The following is an 18,958-nucleotide window of genomic DNA, read 5'->3' as shown; positions in this document are numbered from 1 at the left end:
GCACAATGCCCACATATTGGTTGTTTTTTAAGACACTTAGCAGAGGTGTGCCCATAACCAAGACATTTGTAGCATTTCAGGACTGGTACAAAATCTCTGAATCTGTGGGATGACCAGCCCAGAAAAATTCTGTCCTGGCTGTGTAGGAATCTCCTTATCCTGGGGGACACTTCTATAACCCAATTAAGTCGACCGCAAGTCCGTGTATTGGTGGAAAATTGAATTTTCATCTTCTTAATGGCTTCTTCTTTGCTCATGGATTCAAAGAGATTTCTGTTATATACTTCCTCCAGTAGGTCAACTTTCTGGATTGAGCCATCTACATCAAACACAATTAAACTTGGTCCTCTGAGTTTAGGGGTTTCAAAGGTAAGAGTTAGATCTTCAGCTGTGCCGCAAGACTTGATCTGTTCTAGATCTGACTTAGTGGCTGCTTCCAATATTATCCCTTTGTCGCGAATTTTGCGAATGTTCTTGATTTGGAGATTGTCTAATTTTGGTTTTATCTTCTTCAGGACGGTGTCCTTCACTCCATCGCTATCTGGGATGTCGCACCCTTCTCTAGCTTTTATAATCAGCATATGCTTGTTCTGTGTGGTGGGGATCTGAGGTAGTTTGAGCGTGGCAGCATAAGACAACTGGTGCCGAGTATCTTCATCAGAAGCTTGGTTGGAAGGTAGCCCGGTATTCAGAACTGCTATAGTTGGATTTTTAGTTACTTTAGATAGAGTTTTATTAGTTTGTTGGAGTTGGGCATTGGTGGCCTTCAGCTGTTCATTTTCTATAATGACCTCATATAACTTCTTCTCTAAAGAGCCCCAGCAGCGCGAAATTTGTAATGATACGGCCCTGGTGACGTTGCTGTTTTTGCTACTGAGACAGTATTCCATTTTGCGCCTCAGTTTGTGTATAATTTTCAGGTTGGAAAAATTTTTGCTGAATAAATTCGGCATTTCATCCCATTCCTCTTCATCCTCCCATTGTTTAGGGGGGAGTGAGCCAGATGCGTCTGGTCTTTTGAGAACCTTTTTCTTGAGGGTAGGAAGTCTCTTCGTGGATGCTGCGGGATCACAGTCGCTGTTCACCCCATTACAATCAGCATCGTCGCCGCTGGGAGAGTTGTCCTCGGCAGGTATGCTGTGTTCATTTGCCGCGGAAGCCTGTTGTTTCGCAGTCCGAATTTTGTTTTTAGTCATCGCGATCGAAGAGGGAACCCCCTCCGAGTTTTCTTCCCCCGAGGACTGGTGCGGTTGCCTGCAGGAACGCAGTGAAGCTCTACGATGTGCATTTACTTTCCCAGCCATTAAGCAGAGCTATAAGCAGCAGATGACAAATCAAGCATTAATTGGGGAAGGGTAGTCAGTTTACTGTTCTGCAGTAGAGTTGTAGGAAGAACAGTAACGTTTAAGTCTATTGGGTTAACTACAGGTGGTCGCAGGCGGGCAACTACTGCCGAAGGCAATATAGCGACCAAAAAGCTACCTTCACACTAGTGACCTTCAGCCGGTCAAGACAATGGCAGTAGTTTGCTTCGGCTTTAACAAAATTGTTCAAACACAAATTAAAATTAAAAGTTACTTATCTCTGGCCTCCGTAGCCGAGTGGGCCGGAGCGGGAGTGCAGTAGCACACGCTCTTTGAGTAGACCGGGGTTCAAGCCCCTGACTGCTGAATACGGTCGATCTGCCAACCCGCACTGGACCAGCGTGGCAGATTATGGTCCATTTCCCTCAGCATGAATTGTTGAGGAGGCTTCCATCCTGCAGTGGGTTGATAATGGCTGCACTTTACTTTTTTTTTTTTATCTGCTCTAAGTCCAGTGCATCCATGACCCGTATGATTGGAAGGCATTTGGCGTCCACTATAAGATGATATCTATCATATTGGGTAATAACCTAGATTTTTTACTAAATTTAAGTTACTTTTGAGAGCACAATTTACCATCAACTTGTACTACCGGCCACCATCATCATTTATAGTCAAATTCCCCACAAAATTCACAAACTCTCTACTGTCTTTAACAACATATTCGGACTGCCCCACTATGGGTGCAATTAATTTAGCCAAGTACCCTGATAGCGCATAGGAAGGACTCCCTATAAATGAAACTATAGGTCTCAAGGGCACTTCTGCCTTATGAATTTTTGGCAGTCCGTAGAATCGCGGGAGTTGACTACCTGTAGTGTGTAATGACCAGTAAGTCTCCTTGGAAATCTTCTCCGTGTTCAACCAGGATTGTACCAGTTTATTGACTCACCGTTCCAGCCCCACCAACGGGTTTCTCTGGATCACCTTATAAGTGTTATTATCTTGCAGAAGATCCAATGCCTTCTTATTATAATCTTCTGTATTCAGGACCACCGTTGATCTCCCTTTGTCTGCTGGTAAAACAACTATTCCTTTGTCTCTTCTCAATTCCTCTAGAGCTCTCTTTTGACTAAGGCTGAGTAATAGTATTACTCAAATTTGAGTAATACTATTACTATACTATTACTCATTGATGTAATAGAGTAATAGTAATAGTATTACTATACTATTACTCATTGATATAATAGAGTAACAGTAATACTATTACTCAAATTTGAGTAATAGACAGCTCACGAAAGAACAGGAGGCAGTCCTTAGTTTAGGCCCCAAGTTCACTCTGGTGTCTTCGAAACCCCCCATTGCGGAGATAGCAATGGGTATTGAACGGGCCATTAATAAGTTTCCTGAGCCTTTAGCAAATGAAATCCAGGTGAAGTCAGCTGCAGTGTTGAGTCAGGTGAGGAAGGCACCCCCGAATCTCAGCCTTAGTCAAAAGAGAGCTCTAGAGGAATTGAGAAGAGACAAAGGAATAGTTGTTTTACCAGCAGACAAAGGGCGATCAACGGTGGTCCTGAATACAGAAGATTATAATAAGAAGGCATTGGATCTTCTGCAAGATAATAACACTTATAAGGTGATCCAGAGAAACCCGTTGGTGGGGCTGGAACGGCGAGTCAATAAACTGGTACAATCCTGGTTGAACACGGAGAAGATTTCCAAGGAGACTTACTGGTCATTACACACTACAGGTAGTCAACTCCCGCGATTCTACGGACTGCCAAAAATTCATAAGGCAGAAGTGCCCTTGAGACCTATAGTTTCATTTATAGGGAGTCCTTCCTATGCGCTATCAGGGTACTTGGCTAAATTAATTGCACCCATAGTGGGGCAGTCCGAATATGTTGTTAAAGACAGTAGAGAGTTTGTGAATTTTGTGGGGAATTTGACTATAAATGATGATGAGAGCATGATCTCTTTTGACGTTATATCTTTATTTACATGTATTCCTATTAGTCATGCAGTATATTGTGTAAAAATGGCATTGACCAGGGATGCCTCCCTTGGTAATAGATCACTTCTCGGTGTGGAAGACATTTGCACCGGGGTAGAATTATGTCTGGCTAGTACTACCATGTTGTTTCAAGGAACTATGTATAAGCAGGTTCGTGGTACTGCCATGGGCTCACCCATTAGTGCCACCGTGGCCAATTTGGCCATGGAGGAGTTGGAAAGTAGGGTTTTTAGTGGGTGTTCGTTTCCTATTAGGAATTGGAGAAGATATGTTGATGATACCTTTGCCCTGGTCCAGAAGGGGAGGGAGGGAGGGTGATGCCGTTTGCTGGCTTAATAGCTTCTCCCAATTTATACAATTCACCTCAGAGGTGGAAACGGGTGGTCATTTTTGGATGTATTGATCTCCAGGGTGGGTTTTAGACTTAAGACATCAGTTTTTAAAAAACCCATGTGTAGAGGTCAATACACCCATTTCAATTCAGCACAAGCTGGACAATACAAGAATAGTGTAGCAAAAGCTTTATTTGACAGAGTAAGATCACACTGTACCACTTCTGAGGATAAAGAAAAAGAAATTAATCGTGTCACGGCAGAACTTAGAAAGTGCGGATACCCCCAGAGGATCCTGGATAGATATAGTAGAGGAGTGTCCGAACGTAGGGAGTCATTCGTTCCGGTAGCCACCGCATACATCCCCTACTATCCGGGCCTTACTGAACATCTGGCAAGAATTTTACGGGGTTATGGGACACGCTGTGTACAGCTTCCCGGGTGGAGGCTGTGCACAGCTGTGTCTCAGGTCAAAGACCGCATACCAAAAGATCTTAGTAGTGGAGTGGTTTATAGAATAGAATGCCCGGATTGTGGGGAGTGTTATGTGGGGGAAACAAAACGACGGCTCAGGGATCGTCTGGGGGAACATTTAAATGCCATAAGAACTGCTGAATACAACAAGTCTGCTGTGGCTGAACATTTTTGGGAGAAGCAGCATCAAATCTCCCCGGAGGGCGCTATTATTTTGGATCGTGCACATGGATACTGGGAGCGTAAATGGCTCGAGGGTTTACGGATTAATTCATCCAGTAGGAATATCATGAATAGAGATAGAGGTATACGTATTAATCCTATCTTTGAAACAATTATATTAAGGTCGGATGAACGATTTTCTTTGCCACGCTCCCGAGACATTTCCGCTTCCAGTTCTGACCATGTGCCGATTAAACCACTTGGAGAAATACCACGTGTGGAGGTACCGTGAGCCTGCTACTTAAGGAGATGTTGCAGGAAGTCATATCACTGTTGAAGAAGGGAGCTGACGCTCCCGAAAGCTTCAGGTTTTTAGCGCTTTTAATGTTTTATATTTTAGCAAATTTTATTGTAAATGATCTTTTATTACAGTTTTTAGCATTCCGCAATAGTTTATTGTAAATGTTTTTTTGTAAAGATTGTAGTCATATTAAATTTTAAATTTTATTCAATGGTCGGTGTATGAATTTATATATTTTTTAGATACTACACTTAAGGTAGTAGAAAATGAAAAAGACCTGGGAGTAATTGTGCAGGCAGATATGAAGTTTTCTGAGTAATGCAGACAGGCTGCCAGGGCAGGTCATGGGGTTTTGTCAATGATATATAGGAATTTTGCTAGCAGGGAAAAGGAGGTGATTATCCCTCTGTATAAGGCAATGGTCAGGCCACACCTTGAGTACTGCGTACAGGTCTGGAGGCCTCATTTTAGGAAGGATGTAGATTTACTTGAGCGTGTACAGAGAGGGGCAACAAGATTGGTGAGGGGAATGAAGGGATCCTCTTATCAAGAGAGGCTTAAGTTCTGCAAATTGCAGTGGCTGGAGACTAGGCACCTGCGCGGTTATCTGATTGAGGTGTATAAGGCCTTGAATGGGTTTAGCACGCTGAATTCTGATGGGATCCTTCCACTTGTTCAGATTACGAACCTAAGGGGTCATAAATTCAAATTACGAAAGGACAGATGTAGAATAGATGTGCGGAAATTTGCCTTTAGCCAGCGGGTGGTTAATTGCTGGAACAAACTTCCATCTGTCGTTGTGGAAGTTGATAGGTTGAATAAATTTAAGGAGGAACTGGACATGCATTTGGAGGGAATGGTGTGTTTTTTTTTTTTTTTGGCTGATGCTGCATAAGCTCATACATTTGCTTTCTTGCATCAGATGCTGCTATTACTACTACTACTACTTTTATAGATTTAAGATAATTTCAAAGAAGTGATATGAAAAACAAAATAAAGGAATGGGTTTTAGAAGTTCTGGAGCAAGATCAAATGGAGGTAAGAGGGGATTCTTTTGATGATATTTCAACCAGATATGCTTCAACCAGTTATACTAAAGTTTGAGATACCCCAGGCTTTACTATGACTTTTTCAAATTTGTTTGTTGAATTAGCTTCTGCTAAGACAGATAGTGTTCAAAACGAAGGAACAGAAGAAATGTCACCCAAAGTTCAAAAGAGAAGCATTACTTTAAAAAAAAAAAACAAGCATTATTCAGTGTTGCACTTAAGAATTGAATCAGTATTTAAATTTGCCATTACTGCCTAGAAATAATAGCCCATTTCTGTTGTGGAAAAACACGTGAGACAAACTACCCCTTCTGAGTAAATTGGCTTTGTAATATTTAAGTGCACCAGCTTCATCAGTTGAAAGTGAAAAAATATTTAGTACTGGTGGTAATTTGTATGAACAAACAAGAAACAGGCTATGCCCTGAAAATGGGGAAATGCTGATGTTTTTGTATTACAATTTAAGAGTATCCAATTTTGATTACTCTGTGTAAAACTACTTTTGTTTTTTCCTTTGTACTGTGTTAAAAAAGATAATAAATTTGATTAAAATACCTGTTAAGTTGCATTTTTTTTATTGTATTCTCTGTATTAATAAAAATAAATTGGCTATAGCAGCAGCTGAACTCAGAAAATGTTTACTTAATCCATTTTATTTTATCAAAGCTATCTGATGAATCTCTTGGTAGTGATTAACTGGCTTAAATTTAGCAGGAAATGGCCCATTAATAAAACCGATTAACGATTAATCAGCCAAGGAGCTGATTAGGCCTATTACCAATTATATACTGCTTAATCGGTGCATCCTTAAGCAAAACTGTTAAGAGATACTTTAATGTTTATAGAAAAAAAAATAATAATTATGGTTACTCTGAACTTGCAAGGTATTGAAACATGTAATACACCAGCATTGTGTGTGGCTTGAAAGTTGAAAAGACAAAAAAATACTTGCTGATGTTGGAGTTCAATTTTTAGAGATTGTAATTTTTGGAAAATGCATAAGGAAAGTTGCCAAAAAAGAAAAAAAAACTAGAAGGAGAAGGAGAAGAGGTAAATGAGGGAGAGGAAATGTTATTTCAGCAAGTTTGGAGTTGAACTGTGAATGGATGTTGATGAGTTGAGCCATGAGTTTGGATTGCTTTTGAAGAAAGAAATGAAATTGCAGATTATAATTCGGAACAGTGCTCATGGAAATGTTTATAGAAAAGGCTTGAGTTAGAAACTGAATGTCTATATTAAAGGGAAGTGATTTTGTTAGTGAGGTTGATTAATTAACTTGACTATCCTCTTAGATTGAATCTATGAATTTTAGAAAGTTTAAGGGGGGAATGAATTTATAGAACACCATGAATCATCGGCTCACAGTGTTTTATCAATTTGCTCTCCATCCTAAACTTTCTAAAATTATATCAGATAGCCATGAGAACTGAACACTGAGCCATCAGCTCACAGTGTTCAGTTCTCATGGCCATCTGTCATATAAATATTAAATGTTGAAGTATTTGTATAGAAATTTTTAACTTTGAAGTGCATTATTTGGTAATTGAATGCATTTGAAATGTAAAACATTTCAAATGCATTCAGTTTGTCTATTAAAAGTATACTTTTTAATGGACAAGTAATAGGACTTCTGTTTTGGTCATTTTCCTCTAATTTTCAATTTGTTTTTATTCTTGCAACTTCATTATACTTTATTTTAAAACTGTGAAATTTTAACAAATACAGTTTGAGATGATTATTATTCGTCAATTCTACAATGCCTTTTACATTATAATATTTTTCTTATTTATAGTGGATTTGGCAACTTACGTAACTCGTTTCTCATGGGATATGGCCAAGTATCCAGTAAAGCAGTCATTAAGTAGTATTTCAGACATAATACACAAGGTAATAATATACTTCTATATTTATCTTTATTGCCAATATATTTAATAGTAAATTGATTGGCAGATTACAGATAGTTATATTCATTGTCAGACCATGATAAGAATTCTTACAGCAGAATTTTTTTAGTGTTTCTTGCCTGAAAAAGAGATGTGGATGTCTTAAAAAGTACTTTTAAGTGTTTTTTAAGACATGTATGATAAAAATATGTTTTTCATTCAGTATATCTTCTGGTTTAGCACCTTGCATTTCCACATTCTGCTGAATACTGAAAACTTAATCCAACAGGTAGTGATAATCAGCTGCTTGACTGCAGTTTTATATGTTAAACTCAAAATTACTTTTAAAAAATTGATTTTGTCTCTTTTCATAGATCCTATTAGGAAGCAACTTTAAGAGAACTGAAAGCATTACAGAATGAGACCTTTAATAAATGTCTCATTGTTACATACTGTTCTTACATCCTGTCGAGCCAGTTTCAACTCTTGGCAATCCTTTGGGCAGTTTGATCAGTACTGTCCTCCATTCTGCTCCACTTCCACTGTAATTCACAGTGGTCCAGTATCAGTTGTACAGCTCTGTTTATACAGATCTGTTGCATATTATTTTCTTTCTCTCTCTCTCTCTCTCTCTCTCTCTCTCTCTCTCTCTCTCTCTCTCTCTCTCTCTCTCTCAACTGCCTCTGTCTGGTTCTTTCTTTTCTTTAGGTATCCCACTGCCTAGGCATGAAATTCCTTATCCCCCCCACCCCACAATTGATTTCTTGGTTCAGATACCATTATCCTTTCTTGCATGATGTTAAAAGTGTACATTTAGTTTACCGACTTGAAATTGTCTGTGGATTTTTTCCTCTCCTCTGTGATTGTGGATTATGATAGTTTGTTCTAACAGCCACTCTGTTACCCCTTTTCTTCTTTGTAAGTTTGTGAACTTGTTTTTTATCTTCTTCCTTTACAGTGTTGCATTTCTTCCCATAGTTCATCAGGTTCTCTGTCTATAAAGTTTAGCATGTTGAATCTGTTTTTCACTTTTATCTGTTTCTCTATAACATATCTATAAGTTCTTTGTCTTCTCCCCTCCCCCAAATTGAATTTTTTTTGTCATTTGAATGAGATTCAGAATCCGAAATTTCTATTCAATTTCATTATCAGATAACATTTTATAAAGAGCTGATTAAATGTCATCAGCTTAAAGATACTGTGCATCCTGGTTACTTTTCTTTCCTTATGTCCCAAACTGTGAACATAATACAAAATCCATTATAACATTCCTTTAGGATAAAATTTTATAGGAAAAACTTTATCTGTACAAAATTTTATCAGTAAACACACACACACAATGATGTTTTTTTTTCACAAACTAAATAATTAAAATTCAGTAAACTATCTTCAAAAAATTTTACCTTTTCTTCTTGTGACTTGCAACTTTTTTTCAACATTGACCTGTACTTGTTAAGTGAGTCTGCAGATCTCCTACTCTTAACGTCATTACTGCCAACTTGTAAAAAATACGCCTTTTGTGCCCTTAAAGATGATATCTGCTCTATGATGTCATCAACTACTCCTCAAAATATTATAGGTACTCATTAGAATGCTGAGTTGGTGCCTAATTTCTTCATACTCTCTGCAACTAGCACACACACAAAGATATTCTTCTTGGCTAGATCATGTTCTGTTCCAGAAGAATCAGCATACACTTCACAAGTTGCACATTTTTTAAAATTATGATGCCTTGGAGAATTGCCCCCTTCGATTCTTCTGCAAGCCACAGCAGTCCCACTACTTTGTGTTCGTTGGTTTCTACTCTGGTCTGATGCATGATTTCCATTTAAATTCAACTTAATTGATTAACTTTTCTTCTTGTGGAAAATACTACACTTCAGCATAAGCAGAAAACATATGAAACTGTCAACCAAGTATACCTTTTAGTCCTTGAGGCTGTCACAGACATTCTCTCAGGTATGTAAATCAGGCTTGCTACCTGGGAGTGTAAAACACTGATGGACTGACACCTCAAGCAAAGTGGATGTAATTTCAGCAAAGTCCAGTTTGTCTGTGACAGGCAAATTCTCTGCTCGCACCTTCAAGATGATGGGGTTGTTAGTAACCCTGGGCATAACCCCTATGTGCAAGTCTTGAAATACGTCACCTAGCATACTGTAGGTGACCACCAAGGTACAAACCAAAGTAAGGGGGGGATTGAGGTGTAGTACCCACACCACATGAAAGAATGCCACCCCTTTGTGTTACCAGACAATACTAGGGGTAGATAACGCTCATCAACCAGTGCAATACCACCACTTTGCTTATTGGAGGCTTGAAGTGTTGGTACCAATGATTAGTTTCCAGAGTAGAGCTCCAGCAACCCCCCACATCTCTTCCATCATGCAGTATGATTGGTGTCTTTTGAGGTTATGATGGACATCATGGTGAGATCTACTCTTCCTTACATTTCGAAGGTACAGTTCTATAACATTCACAGGCTGGCCACTAGATGTTCCACTGGAACAAACCTATTGATAACTCTCTAGGAGGCTTCTGAATCAGCTAGTGTATAATCTACTCTGCCAGATAGTGAGTGCTGCTCATTCCAATAGAAACAGTGCAAGAATTACTTTCACCTCTGCCTGCAGTTACTGTTAATCTATTAGTCTGTGAATCCCAAGCTAGCAGTTTTCCAACCCACCTAACACTGCCTTGATAGCATCAGCAAATATTCTTGCACTCTTTCTATTTAAGTGCATCCCATCCCTCTAGAAGCAGTCTCTCCTGTTAACAAGTACAACCCACACTGAGAAAAATTCTACCTCATGAGCCTTGCACAGTCTCTCCATGGCCAAATTGATTGACAAGACTCTCATCAATATACTCCCTCTTATCATGTCTGGACAGAATTGCAGACACTGTCAATTTTAACCTTAACTTGCAACTTTTTTTCAGCATTGACCTGTACTTGTTAAGTAAGTCTGCAGATCTCCTACTCTTAACGTCATTACTGCCAACTTGTAAAAAATACACCTTTTGTGCCCTTAAAGATGATATCTGCTCTATGATGTCATCAACTTTTGCCACTGGCAGAAATACCCTGATCCTATTCCACCGATCCTTTTTGCACAATATATTTTCCATTTCCCTAACAATTGAGTCACTAAACCACTAGCTCAAGCACATTCTGCCTTGAATTATTCAGCTGTGTTGCCTGATGCACAATCGTGAGCTCTGGTATTGAGTTGGTCAGCTGAGAGCTTGGTGGATCCCCCATTTGAATTCCTTTGAGGGCATACGTCCTACTCCTCAAAATATTATAGGTACTCATTAGAATGCTGAGTTGGTGCCTAATTTCTTCATACTCTCTGCAACTAGCACACACACAAAGATATTCTTCTTGGCTAGATCATGTTCTGTTCCAGAAGGATCAGCATACACTTCACAAGTTGCACATTTTTTAAAATTATGATGCCTTGGAGAATTGCCCCCTTTGATTCTCCTGCAAGCCACAGCAGTCCCACTACTTTGTGTTCATTGGTTTCTACTCTGGTCTGATGCATGATTTCCATTTAAATTCAACTTAATTGATTAACAATGAAAATTAATAAGATTAATAAATTTAGTTGATCAATTGTCAACACTACATTAAGCTAACAGATTCCTAAATGCAGTGATACGTATTACGCTATCAAGTTTTACGTTATATCTGATGCTATCAAATTCGAGATATACGCTATGCTATACCATACGATCTAGGTGACAAGTTTCAAATGGATAAAGGTTCTACATATGTTAAGTAGTAATTTACAAAATCTCTAGCTAAATTAAAAATAAACTAAGGAGTGTGACTAGGACTATAAAGCTACTTATAGAATATAGTTTAATATGACAATTAAGTCAATTTTAAATATGACAAGTCAAGTCGGCAAAAATTTATCAAAAACTTATCCATTTGCTGGAGCTGAAAATTCTTTGCCTGCATATGCTTAACCTCATTCACCACGGGTGCATTTGTTCATAAATATTTTACAGTAGTGAAATATCAAAAAAAAAAAAAAAAAAAAAAGAAAAAAAAAAGTTGTTGAAACAGTAGGCATTATTAGCAAAACTGGAAGGTTAAGCAAAGAAGAGGTTGTGATACTCTCAAAATGTGGACCATTTTCAATTGCTACAGATGGCAGTAATCAAAGTGATTCTAAGCAATATCACATTGTGGTCGTGTGTGTTTTAAATTTTGGACATTTTAATTTTAATTTATATTTTATTATTATTTTTTAAACTGGAAAATAAAATAGGCAAATAGCTTCATCTATGTATTTTATGCCTATAATTTTATCCCCTTTGTAATTAAAAAATAAAATTGAAATCAGTTCGCTCTCAGGAACAGCAATGGATGTTGACTCTACAGGGACCAACATTGGGCATCTTCTGAGCAACCTGAAAGCACGTGGGATTTCCTCGAAAAGCTGTGCATTTAATGTTGATAATGCAGTTATGGTAAGCCTAAAAACTGGACTAGCAAGGGTAATAATAGAAAATATTGAGGTGGTAGTAGGCTTTCCCTGTCATCTTATTAACATGATATTATAATACGAAGGCAGCTGCATGCATTCCTATGAAGGCGGATGAATATGTGATAGCCATTTATTGTTGAAAGGAAAGATAGATTTAAATTTCAATTGATGCAAGCCATTGTTCATGTTTGCTGCCTTTGGTTAACTGTGTAACTAGACTGGTAGAACAGTGGCAATCTGAAAGTTTGTTTGAGCATACAGTCATGGTACTAAAGCTATAACTTGAAAATAGTGAGCCTGCATTAATTGTTGGTTGAAGATAAAAATTTGTACCTTTCCTAAGTATAGACAAATTTTTACTTGATATGATTTTTGAATTTGTATTTATCATTTTCCTACAGTTATAGTGCAGTCAACCAGTTGGTACAGCTTTTGTTCTATATTTAACTTGTAGTAAAACTGACATGGATTTAGTGCCTTTGTAGTGCTTCTGGCACTACAAAGCTTAGGATTATTGTGTTTGTTTCTTGTTCAAGTTATTTATTTATAAATGTATACCCCATGATCTAATGAATATTATTAGTTTCTAATGGTTATAAAGTAAGTCTCTTTGAAAGATTCATATGAAATATTCATTATTATTTTTGAATATTAAACACTGAATATGATAATCACTTGTGATAGAGAATTAGTGACAGTATACTATTCAAATATCATGCATGCTTTGTGGAAGGCAAATTTGAAATAAATTGTGAATGGCAGTAATTTAATTAATAAAAATTTAATAAATTTGGAAAAAATGTGAAAATTAAGTGAATAAAAGCATATAATATATGCATATTTTTAAAAAATTGTTAAAACTCTTTATACACATAATAAGCAGAAATATATGCTCGTGTGTGTTTTAAATTTTGAACATTTTAATTTTAATTTATATTTTATTATTTTTTAAACTGGAAAATAAAATAGGCAAATAGCTTCATCTATGTATTGTATGCTTATAATTTTTTTTTTTTTAATTTCCAACAGAATTAATATTTTTTTTAAAAATGAAAGGTGTAAAAATACAGTACTTACTATATGCATTTTAAAAAAAAAATGCATATATAATAAGTATTGCAATCCATTAAGAAAATATGAAATATTGACATACTGAAGCAGAATTTATAAAATCCATAAACTTTTTTCCAGAAATTAAAAAGAAAGTTTATACCTGACAGGTGTGGTCCCAACATTTTTTGTAACAGTTAGGGGGCGCCCCAACTTGTAGGGTTAAAGAGGTTAGAAGTGGTCAGAAAAGTTATATGAGTACTTTTTAGAGTTACCAAATTGAAAAGTACAACAAATGATCACTAATGAGTGGCACAGACTCATATCCAAATCAAGAAGTTAACATCATGATAAAATCATTATGGGAATCCTGTAGTCTTGAAACTTGATTTAGATGTGTTGGACATCAACTTGTAGTCGAGACCTGCTAATATTCTTAAAATCGGATAAATGCTAACTTATTGTGATTTTCACCTGTAGAGGATCTGTGTCCTTATTTTGAATTTAAAATCAATAGTATGAATTTAAACCAAATAAAAATAGAAATATTATAGGAATATTAAATTCTAGAAATATATTTTAAGTCAGAAATTCTCTTACCTGAGATTTTTTTCAGGAATAACTGCATCCAGTTAAGATGTAATTGGAATAGTATTGAAAGAAATAAATAAACCTTGCATGCAAGAGGATCAAGGAATAAAAGCAAGCGTTGATCCTAAATCCTGCATGGCGAATAATTAGAAGTATAAAGGGAGATGAATTCCCAAAGCTTGATGAGGGCTTTTTTATATTTGGTTTATTTTTATTTGGTTTAAATTCATGCTATTGATTTTAAATTCAAAATGAGGCCATGGATCCTCTACAAGAGAAAATCACAATATGTTAGCATTTGTTCAATTTTATGAATATTAGTGGTTCTCAACTACACAAGTTGTCTGTCCAATGTGTTCAAAAGAAGTTTTGAAAGAAAACAAGTTAATGAACTCCCTAAGAAAATAAATTTCTGAATCACAGACTTCTGGTGAAAGCAATCTTAAACAGGCCAAAAAAATTCATAATCCTAGGAATGTTATCCCCCACTCATATAGAAGGCTGTTCATATTCCTCTTTTCTGCTTTGAATAAAGTTGATTACCATATCATAGTAAACCAGAAGAATGATTCAAACTTAGTCATAGGCATTTCTACTGCCAATGTCATGGAGAGTCTGAAACAAGAGGAGAAGATTCTTTTGTTCAGTGAGAAATTACTTTATTGCTTCATGTGACTGCATGGTGCACAAGTCCCCATTGCAAAATGAAGTTTTTATAAATGCCAAGATAGCACAGATGTCATCAACTGGCAGTGCATCATTTTCAGCTATAAAAATTTTTTGTACAAAAGCTTCCAATACTTCTTGGTGTCATTAAAGATAAAGAAATAGATGAAGCAATAGATGTTTTGCAACATCAGACTTTTGATTTCAGTGTGAGAACATAATGCTCTTATGAAAGAAGGAGGAATTGATGTATCGCGCTCCTTGGTTGGGGAACTGGCTAGTGCATAAGGAAGCTTGAAATATAACAAATTATCCAAAGTCACTCCTAGCATTTTAACAATTTCTCATAGTAATGTTGTGTGAGAAAATATTCAGCCAGGTTAGAAAAGCAAACTAGCTCGGTTTGTTTGTTAGTAAAACAAACTGAGTTTAGTCTTCTCTTTCTGGTGAAGCCTTGGAAATGCTTCTGATCGCCAAGTCTAGACAGTAGGGTCATTTTTATGAACAAAGCTTTGACTCAACATTTTTTTGAAGAGGGCAGCGTCTGCAACAGTATATTTCTTGAAGCAGTCAAACTCAGTTGCCGTCTAATAGAATATTCAAACAGAAATCTATATACAGAAGAGATTATAGGTAAGCTAATGTTTGAAAGTATACTGTGCTGGTAAATAATGCTGTATGTATGTGTATTTTAATATAAAATGTGTACATTGTCTGTAATTTAATTTCTAGTGCAGTGTGGTCACTGAGGACTTTACAAAATGTTGTTTTTTCTGCTTGTTTTTGCATTGAACTCCCTTTTTTTTTTTGCCTGCTGCTTAAGCCCAAAATCTCTTGTTCCCCCTCCTACTTATAAATGTCTAATCTTCAGCTTTTTGAAAAATCAAAAGTTGGCAGCTATGAATCCGAAAGCATGGATAAAAAAAATTTTTTTCCCTAGAATGTTTCATAAAAGAAATTTGGATCGAAGTCAATCACTATTATGAGGCTAATAACATGGAGTGCAAAGTTGACAGTGCCCTTGGTCACATAATTAACTTGAAAACTTTGAAACCACTTCCTGTGGAAGTGGTGCTCTTTTTGTTAAACACAACAGCTGTTAGTCAACTAATGGATCAGCATGTAATAGCGAATTTTCAGCTCTGCTACTTGAGATGCATCTACAAGAAACTAACTAAGGCAAATAATGGTCAAAATTGACAATCATTTAAGAAGTTTTGGAAGTCTTATAACATTATGAAAGCATTTATGAACATCATTATGGCTTGAGATGAAGCATCTACCAGTTGTATGAAAGGCCATGTAAGAATATGTGACCAGAGGCTTGTAATGATTTGAATAGTGCTGAAGAAAATATACAAAAATCTGATGGTTAATAGCATTGTCCATCTTGCCAATCAACTAGTGAAATATGAAGAAAACAGCAACAACGTGCAAGAGTTACTTCATATATATGAGACAGGCCCCAATTAAAGAATAATTGATGAAATTGGAACAGCAAAATTACATTTTGAGAATGAAGCCTCAATAAATAAAGATATGAAAATAATGATATGTTTGTTGACAGATTTATTAATAAGATTGATGATGCCTTACATATGATAACTGAGAATGACCCAAATTTTGAATGCAGCACTAAAGTGAAGATATCTTGATGTGATACCCTGCTAGGAAATGCATTATTACAAAAAATTGCAGGCAGGGCAATCAACTCTTGATACCTTTTCAAGAAAGCTGATAATTAATTTTTATACAATAATACTGTATGTATGTGTATTTTGTAATAATATTTTTAAATTCTGGAAACTAGGCACCTGCGAGGTGATCTGATTGAGGTCTATAAGGCCTTGAAAGGTTTGAGCAAGCTCAGCACTGATGGATTCTTCCTCTTGTTCAGATTCCGCACCTGAGGGGACATAAATTCAAATTGAGGAAAGACAGTTGTAGATTAGGTGTGGAGGCCTCATTTTAGGAAGGATGTAGATTTGCTTGAGTGTGTACAGAAAAGGGCAACAAGATTGGTGAGGAGAACGAAGGGGTCCTCTTACCAATAGAGGCTTAAGTTCTGCAAATTGCAGTGGCTGGAGACTACACACCTGCAAGGTGATCTGATTGAGGTGTATAAGGCCTTGAATGGGTTGAGCACGCTGAATTCTGATGGGATTCTTCCTCTTGCTCAGATTATACGAACCTAAGGGGCCATAAATTCAAATTGAGGAAAGACAGCTGTAGAATAGAAGTGTGGAAATTTGCCTTTAGTCAGAAGGTGGTTAATTGCTGGAACAAACTTTCATCTGTCATTGTGGAAGTTGATAGCCTAAATAAATTCAAGGAGGAACTGGACAAACTTTTAGAGGGAATGGTTGTGAATTTTTTTTTTTTTTGACTGATGCTACATAAGCTCATACACTTGCTTTCTTGCATCACATGCCTATATTACTAATAGATGTGTGGAAATTTGCCTTTTGCCAGCGGGTGGTTGATTGCTGGAACAAACTTCCATTTGTTGTTATTGTTGTGGAAGTTGACAGCTGAAATAAATTAAAGCGTGAACTAGACAGACTTTTGGAGTGAATGGATGGTTGAAACAGAAAGGGTTTTTTTTTTTTTTTTTTTTTTTTTGGCTGATGCTCTATAAGCTTGCTTTCTTGCATCATATGCCTCTGCTAATTAAGAATTTTAACTGCACTGTATTTTGGTCATTTTGTCTCTTATAATTGTAATAAATTAAAATTTTATAACACATCTCTATAAGTACCATACAAACTTTGTTTTACACTGACTTTCAGGAATACGTCCTCACTGTAAAGATAGGTTTCGACTGCTCTTTTTTCAGTTAATAATTTTTTCTCTTCCTTATCACATACTTTTTTTTTTTGCAACAGTTTTAACATTTTTATAAAAGAATTTCTTATAAATTTAAACTAAATATAAACATCGCAAAGGTGTAAAACTTTGTTAGATTAAGCATTCTATATGGAGTCACATGTATTTAGCGTTGGCAATTTAATTAGTTAATTAAATAAGGGAAACTTACACATAAATAATTAAGTTCAGAAACTAAACTCACCATCCAGAAAACTTTGACTGCAGCACAGACAAATGGTACAGCACACTAAAAAATATTTTTATTCCTAAACAAACTGTGTGGAAAGGTCAGCATTATGAAGTCAGTTCATCTTTATGACTTGAAGCCAAAGCCAGTGGCAATAACAATGAAAGTGGTGGTTGTCTGCTAAAAGAATGGTGGTTTTTTTTTTGCCCCACAAAAAAGCAAGAAAACTAAATAAGAGGCAAATGCAATAATAGTATTACAGAGCATTTTCAATTTTAAATTGCCAGTTATTTGGCACAATAAAAATAAATTTGCAAATATATTGTATGAAAGGCATTATATGGGATGAATACGTGACTTAATGTTATTTATGAAATTTTAAATGGTTTATATTTATATAAGTGATTGGTAGGCCAGTTTGCATGTTGTGCAGGCAGTAAAACTTAAAATAACTAATGGTGCATGAAGGGGCTAAGCTTCTGCCTGAGATCAGTTGTGAATATAGCCACAGTTGAAGTGGTTTTTATTATTTTGTCCAATCTTCAGCAATATTCAAACTTGGAATAACAGATCAGTGTACTATCATAGTGGATAATTTATAAGTAATTCTGCATGAACATGTATAGTACATAACATAATGATATTTCTGATAAATGGAAATTAAATATTAATGTTTGAAAAAAAAATGCCATCCACTCCTCTCATTATATGACTATTATGGAAGGAAATACTGTATTACATAGAATTTTACATATAGAGATAGTTGGATTTTATAAGAAATTATTTTTTTCTGTTTGTGCTACAGCAAGTTACACAAATTGACACAGATCTGAAAGTAAAAGCTTCAGCTTACAATAGCCTGAAAGGTAGCCTGCAATCCTTAGAACGAAAATCAACGTAAGTATTTGTTTGAACTCTTCTCTTTCCTTCACTCAGTGTTTTTCATGTATTTGAAATTTTATTCTTCTCTGTGCAGTTGAGGAAAATAAAATCCAGTTGATTTTTATGAAATTAAAAACACAGTTATATCACTTTGAAGAGATAGTTGCAACTGTAACCAGTAATGATAAGATGCCAACTGCTACCTGCATACATGTGAAGAACTTTTGTTCTATTTCACTTGTATGCAGTTAGCAATTGGCACCTCATCGTCAATACTGATTGCAGTTGAAACTCTCTCTTCAACATGGTATAATAGTGTTTTTAATTTCAAAAAAATCGTTAATTAATTACATCACATTTATTTTCAACACATAAAATAAAATCTTTCAGTGATTTCTGCAAGAAATCACTTAAATTTTGAGACTCATGCAGTTTAACATTAAAAAGCTTTCCTTTTTTGGGGAACATAAAAGTGCAATACACTTGACTGTTTTCATCATGACATATAAGGAAAATCGCTTTTTTTTTTTTTTTTTTTTTGTATAAAACAAAAAAATTCTCATTTATCATTCAATGCACAACACTCATTTTTCATTTCTTTGAAATGGAAGGTCATGTTACCCACATCATTTGTAAAGTATCCTGAAATGACTTTTTAAATAGGTTGGAGACCATAATGTAAAATTAAATTTG

The 18,958-nt window shown here is 36.0% G+C and overlaps 1 protein-coding gene across 3 annotated transcripts in view; it reads left to right on the top strand.

Moving 5' to 3' along the window:
• Vha44 (V-type proton ATPase subunit Vha44) overlaps positions 1-18,958 on the top strand; it is a 249,734-nt gene that overhangs the window by 50,843 nt on the left and 179,933 nt on the right. For all 3 annotated transcript variants that reach the window (XM_090381677.1, XM_090381676.1, XM_090381678.1), the window contains exons 5-6: positions 7,429-7,523; positions 18,189-18,280. In XM_090381677.1, coding sequence (XP_090237803.1) covers positions 7,429-7,523; positions 18,189-18,280 — 187 coding nt within the window. The remainder of the gene's footprint in view (positions 1-7,428; positions 7,524-18,188; positions 18,281-18,958) is intronic.

Source organism: Mastigoproctus giganteus, chromosome 9, assembly GCF_048544385.1.
Source record: "Mastigoproctus giganteus isolate SK-2022 chromosome 9, ASM4854438v1, whole genome shotgun sequence".
Lineage (NCBI taxonomy): Eukaryota > Metazoa > Arthropoda > Arachnida > Uropygi > Thelyphonidae > Mastigoproctus > Mastigoproctus giganteus.
The sequence above is the reverse complement of the archived record's forward strand: the minus strand, read 5'-3'. Positions and strand labels throughout refer to the sequence as shown.